This window comes from Tyto alba, unplaced genomic scaffold (assembly GCF_018691265.1).
Source record: "Tyto alba isolate M040663 unplaced genomic scaffold, T.alba_DEE_v4.0 Super-Scaffold_28, whole genome shotgun sequence".
NCBI classification, from domain to species: domain Eukaryota; kingdom Metazoa; phylum Chordata; class Aves; order Strigiformes; family Tytonidae; genus Tyto; species Tyto alba.
The window spans coordinates 3,876,493-3,882,804 of NW_024881302.1; the positions used below are offsets into that span (position 1 = coordinate 3,876,493).

General features: G+C 50.4%; 1 protein-coding gene across 1 annotated transcript; it reads left to right on the forward strand.

Moving 5' to 3' along the window:
* The first annotated feature begins 639 nt into the window (after positions 1-639).
* Positions 640-3,352, forward strand: PLD6 (phospholipase D family member 6). Its single transcript, XM_042798790.1, has 3 exons — positions 640-683; positions 1,206-1,483; positions 1,607-3,352. The coding sequence occupies exons 2-3, from the start codon at positions 1,441-1,443 to the stop codon at positions 1,846-1,848; spliced, it is 285 nt and encodes a 94-aa protein (XP_042654724.1). The 5' UTR covers positions 640-683; positions 1,206-1,440; the 3' UTR covers positions 1,849-3,352.
* The last annotated feature ends 2,960 nt before the right edge of the window (positions 3,353-6,312 follow it).

The following is a 6,312-nucleotide window of genomic DNA, read 5'->3' on the forward strand; positions in this document are numbered from 1 at the left end:
CCAAGAAAACCAACATTAAAACCTAGTCTTTAACCCACAGTTGGTGCATAAGCACCCCCTGGCAAATCCCACGTTTCTGAACAGAAGTGTGGTTTCTTCCAGAATGGTGATTGCAAGGTCAAGCTTGAGGCTTCAGCCCCTTCTTCCACGTGCTTGTGTAAGCAGCGAGTTGTACAGGATGTCAGTCAGTCTCTGCCCTGATCTGAAATAGGACTGTGTCACAGACAGCCAGACTCTGGGTAACATATAATTTCTGAGCCAGGGCAAAGAAACCACCAACTTAACACTTATAAAATGCCCAAAAGAAAGAAGGGGGAAGAGTTGCCTGGTCCGTGAACCCAGGGCTCCTATGTAGCATAAAAACAGATGTGCTTGCCTGCCAGAACAGATCTATATGCAGGATTACCAAATAATTGTGGGGGCAAGTTCCCACAGTTCGCAGATGACGCCGCAGGCGCTCCTTTTGCCGTCGGTGATAGCTGGAATGTGCACGCTCCTCTTAGCGCAACTCAATTAACAAAAAAGGATGTCTGCAGCCATCTTTCGCCACCCTCCTTCCCTCTAAACCCTACGCCTTGAAGACAAACTGATTCATGTTTCTTTATTCTGACGTGATTTCCTTTTTCTGCGTGGCCGAGCAGCGTCTACCTGGGAGGGAGGAGCGGCGAGTGCTGCAGCTGGAGGTGAGCAGAGACCCGCCGCCGGCGCTGGGTCACTGGTTGGGCTGCAGTTACAGTCAGAAAGCCTTTTTGCTGTAGTTTTACCGCCCTCAGCCAGGCAGGAGCCAGCTTAAAGGACCTGCTGAGCTCTCGCAGTGCAGCCGGCTGGCGTTTGGGGAAGGGTTACAGTCAGCTGCAGCTGGCAAGGAGGACCTGCAGTAGCTCTCCAGCGCTTCCAGGAGAGCTCGCCATCCGTCCTTTTCCCCCCCCCCCCAAAGCAGCCCAAGCCCCCGGGGGGGGTTAAAAGCGGGATCGAGGGCTCCGGCGGCGGGCGGCTCCCTCAGGCGCCTTTCCCGCCCTCTCCGCCTTTCCTCGCTCGGAGCGACCGCGCATGCGCCGGCCCGGCGGCGGCGGGGGCATGTGGGCGGCGGGGCGGGAGGGCCTGGCGCTGGCCATGGCGGCGGCGCTTGCGCTGGCGCTGGCGGGCTGGGGGCGGCGGCGGCGGCGGCCCCTCCGCGAGGTGCTTTTCTTCCCTTCTCCTCCCAGCTGCACCGAGGCGCTGCTGACCGAGGCGGCGGGACCCGGCGAGGCGCCCCGGCCCTGCCCTTGCCCCTTACCGCGCGGGGACTGCTCCCTCAGCCGCCTCTTGCGCCTCCTCCTCTCCGCACGCCGCTCCCTCGAGATCTGCCTCTTCGCCTTCTCCAGCCCGCAGCTGGGCCGCGCTGTCCAGCTCCTCCACTGCCGCGGCGTCCGCGTCCGCATCGTCACCGATGCGCAGTACATGGGGCTCCAGGGCTCCCAGATCGGCCTCCTCCGGCGCGCCGGTGAGGCGGCCTGCCCTGGGCGAGGGGCCCTGTGTGGCAGGGCACGGCCCGGCGCTCCTCGGGGCGGCTGCGGCCCCGGTGAGAGCTCCGGTGCCCGCTGCAGGGGTGGTTGTGTCTTTGTAGGGATCCAGGTGCGCCATGACCAGGAGGGAGGTTACATGCACCACAAGTTCGCTATCGTGGACGGGAGGATGCTCATCACAGGCTCCCTCAACTGGACCACCCAAGCTATCCAGAACAACCGGGAGAACGTGCTGGTCATGGAAGACGCCGAGTATGTGAAGCCTTTTCTGGATGAGTTTGAAAGGATTTGGGAAGAATACAATCCCACCAACTACACATTTTTTTCCAAAGACAGTAAATGAGTGAGCTGCCCCACAGGGCTGGTGGAGTACTTAACAGCTAGCATTCATGAACCTTCTTCTTACGTATAGACATCATTGTATTATCCCTCTAGGTGTAATTTAGGTAAGCTCCTCCAGAGAAGCGAAGTGCTCTCTACCCTGAAGTGCCACAGGTCCCTTGCTGTGGGTCATTCCCACGCTAGAGGGAATGACCCAACTGCTTGGTGAGTTGTTTTGTGAGGATAGCTGTGATAGGACTGCATTCATAGAGCTTAAAACTACGGGCAGGCTCGTTGCCTGTAGACGAGGTACATTCATACGGTGCTGGGTAGGTGTTTAAACAGTGAAATGGACATGTTTCCAACTTGAGATACCACAGAATGGAATTGTAACCCAGTGGCTCCTCTACATCACTAAAGGAAGAGTTAAGAGGGCTACAGAATAGCGAGACTTTGTATAGAGAGATTAAGCACCTTAGTTACATTTTTTGTTGGCATTAATTGTTGAAAGTTTGTGAAGGGTAATTTGTGGGAAATTAGAAGGCAGAAATTAGAAGTACATTTTGATTGTGTACACATTTCCTTTGGTTTAAGATTAGCAGAGCTCCAGCCTAAAAGCGTCAGAGCAGATATTAATGATAGCCTGTCTTCCTTGAGGGAAGTGTAGGGGAGTCTGGAAAGAAATGAGAGGAACTGTTCTTTGGGATCAGTTGGTCTTGTCTTGAGAGCAGACATGCTGGAGTTCAGTCACCAACTTCAGAGTGAGCAGTGGAAGGAAACCTCAGTTCATTCAGGTGGGGACACGGTGTGAGGGTCTGGCTTGGTGACTTCCACCACCTTTGTTGGCAGCGGCAGGGTGGGGGACAGGGAGTGACAAGGAAGAGGGAGGGAGGTAAGATCTCTGTCCCTGCAGTTCAGGGTAGAAGAAATGGGTGTAAACTTAAGAATTTCAAAACTAAACAGCATCCGTGTTAAGAATTACATTATACTGAATATAAAGTGCCCCAAAATCTCTCACAGTGAAAAAAGGTCTTAATGTTTTGTTACCAGTTTTGCTTGTCGCAGAAGTGCCATGACTGGCATTATTAAATAAACCGTTTTCACAGAAAAGCTCAACATCTTCTGGGTTTTGCACTCCTGGCAGTCCTTGTGGGTTGGCTGTTCCAAAGATACAAATTATTAAAAATTCCTATAGATCCTTAGGTTATTTAAGTTACATGGAATAACATCAACAGATTGCCAATTTGTTCTGTTCTGTTTGAGAAAGTTGGCATGGGTCTGGGAGGAAAAAGCATTACTGTTACCTGTGGAGTAGCAAGTATGGAAGAAGCTGAGGAAGCTCATTCTCCAGTAAATTCTGTTCAGCAGCATTAGATAAACATGTTACTGCTATTAAAATACTACCTGTTGCATTTTCTTGGTGAAGTGTGATTATAAAAGCAAACAGCTCATTTTCAGGATCTGGCCTCTGCTCTGTTCTTTCTGTAGTAGCGTCCTTTTTGAAATAAATGCCTCACTACACAGCATGCAAAGGGTGGTGCAAAAATAGTTTATTACGATATAGTTAATGTAAAGTTAGGTAATTATATTTACAAAATAAAAATGATCAGCTACATCCATGGGAACCTAGCATGTCACACAAGATTTTGTAAGGAATAAATACTGTGAGAAAAAGTGACGTTTCTATTACAGCGAGCAGTTGATGGGGATCAGTGGCTCTTAAAAAAGCGCTGAAATGAACTGGAGTGGAAGGGAGAAGGGAAGGAGAGAGGAACTCACACATACCGAGAAACAGGAGCCGCCAACGCCTGTTCCCCTCTGCAGCAGGAAAATACCACAGGTGAGATGTTATTTCCTGGATTACTCTGTGTGGAAAATGCCCTTGAAAAGAGGCTGTTTGCCCTATGGATGGACAGGGCTCGAGGGCACCCGTGCCTCCTCCTCTCCCCTGCTGTGTTGGTTCTGGGGTTTGCCAGTAGCTGTGAGCAGAAACTGGGAAAGGACTCTTGCGTCCTCACTACTCCCAGCTCCTTCGGGTCGTTTCCAGAGTACATACACATGGTAGAGCGTGGTTTGGGGGGGGGGTTAATCCAGAAAGAAGTCCCCTTTGGTGACAGGTCGGTCGTCGGTTACAGCTGTGCTCAGACGGTGGAAGAAGAGCTGTGCTTTTACTTTAGGATGGTGGAGGAAGGCTGACCATGAGTACCTGAACGGCCAGTGCCACTTCAGCTACCACCCACAGACTTGCAGAGCTTCCTTCTCTTTCCCCCAGACTTCATCCTTTCAAATAAATGACTCTTTAAAACCTCAAGTCACCCAGAACTCCAGGTCCCAGGAGGGCGGACATGGGTCAAAGACTGCGCATTTGTATCTGCTTCCTACTTACCGTAGTCTTTTGTATTTTACAACATACTTTGCTGTCTCTAGTTTAGAACAAAGAGTGAGTGTTCTTGTCAATCCTGCACACAGGCAGTGCCTGATGAAAACATGAAGAAAATAATTAGAATTGCACTCATTGTTTACGAGTTCATGGCCGGGTGGCTTCGTTCAGTTGGTACCAACTTGTCCGGCTCCTCAGGTTTCTGCTAGTCAATCCCACGCCCTCGGTTTCTCAGACTGAGGCAGGACAAACCGAATCTTGAAACGCGCTGCACAAGTGAGTTCCAGCGTTACACCGGAGCCTCCCAGGGCCGGGAGCTCGCTGCGCTGGCTCCAACAGCCCACACCTACTCTGCAAAAAGAGCCGGGCGTGCTCTGCCACCCAGTAGTTGCTGCTACTCAGCATAACGCTGGACAGCAGATTGCACACGCGCCGCGTTAATGCCGCTACCAAATACAAGATTACCGAGTTCTCCGAAGGGAAAAAACCCAAACCCCAAGTTTATAGCGCAGTAAGGTTACAGTTCTCAAACAATCTTTGGACAGGTGTCTTGAAAACTAAAGGTCCAGGTCAGCAGAAAAGGTTTGAAAAGATATTTATAACAGTCATCAAAACCAAACAAACAGTTTCTCAGGGCAGCTGGGGCGGGTTGGGCACATCACGCTCGGAGCGCCTCTCCCAGCCCGCGCAGGGGACGTCTGTGTTAGAACAAGAGTTAAAAATCAAAACCACAACTTAGTCACAAAAGAGAACCCTCCACTAATTTCTGAGTAATAAATATTTACATTGCGTGCTCTGAATACTATACAGGTTTTAAATTACTTTTTTAAAAGAGAAGAATAACAAAGCTTTTTTTTCTTAAAAAAATGGAAAAAAATTACAGGGGAAAGGCAAGCTACACCGAGCGTGCATGTGCTTAAGTGCTCACAACAAACTAAGTACTGCATCCAAATCATGTTAAAAAATGCAAAGGTCTAGTGGAAGTGCAATCAGCTATAGAGTTGGTGCAAAGGTGACACATTTTACAGTGCTGGGGGGCAGCACTATTAATGCAGTCCCGTCCACCTCTGTTAGAGGAAAAAAAGATTTTTCTGGTTTGCAAGTCAGCACACAATTCTAGTTTCGAAGCAAATTTGCTTCTTTTTTTACGCGTGGGCAAAGAAAAGGTCACATTTAAAGAAGGATTCAGCCTGTTTCAGGGGAGACGGTGCAAATGGTTGGTCAATTTTACGCAAAAAAAAAAAAAAAAAAAAAAGAAATACTGCTTGGAGCCAGTTAGAAGGTGTCTGTCTGCACCTTCGCTGCGCTTGACTTGCCCTAGAGCTCACGGGTCAGTGCTAGAGCTGTGGCAAACGCGGCGGTTTGCCCATCACGTGTTGGGCCGGGTACAGACGGTCCTGGGCGAGCGTCGGCGGCAGGAAAACTGCGCCGGGCAGCGGCACGGTGCAGACGGACTTTGAAAGGCTCCAGTGCAGGCGGGGAGCTCGCCCTCCCCTCCCCATACTAGTTGTACCTTCTCCACACGCTTCCTAATTTAAATAGCCACTGGTTTAGCTTGGAAGATGGATGGAGCCTGGAGCAGGAAGAAGCAATAGGATAACTAAGGACCACTGCTATCAGTAAAAAAGCTTTCCAGCTGTTTTTTTTTTTGTTGTTGTTGTTGTTTTTGTTTTTTTTTTTTTTTATAAAGCACTGCTCTCTGCAGAAATATTTCAATTTTTGGCTGTTTATTGGTGCTGCAGGTTGTCTCTCTTTAATGTAAAGGCAGGTAACGTGCTGCCTCTTGCTTCGGAGCGATGCTTAGGTCGTTGCCAGACTTCAAGCAGAGCAGAGCACAAGGCCTGGAGCGCAGCCTGCAGCAGAACAGCTGCCTGCACACCACAGCATCTTCCCTCCTCCTCCTTTTCTTCGTGACTCCCCCAAACTCATCACTACCGCCGTCAGACATCGTATGCAGCGGGCCCGCCCGGTGAAGTGCTGCCCCAACGGCTGAGCTTCATCCTGACGACGCTGAGGCCGTTGCTCAGCCCCAGATGCACCTTCGGTACGGCAGAGCCAGGTTCTCTGTTTTAATTTTTCAAAGGAGCCCAACTCCCCAGTGGAAGA

Coding starts and splice junctions, on each gene's coding strand:
- PLD6 (XM_042798790.1), top strand. CDS start 1,441: ATGGGGCTCCAGGGCTCCCAGATCGGCCTCCTCCGGCGCGCCG. Junction 1,484..1,606: donor CGGCCTCCTCCGGCGCGCCG/GTGAGGCGGCCT, acceptor GTGTCTTTGTAG/GGATCCAGGTGCGCCATGAC.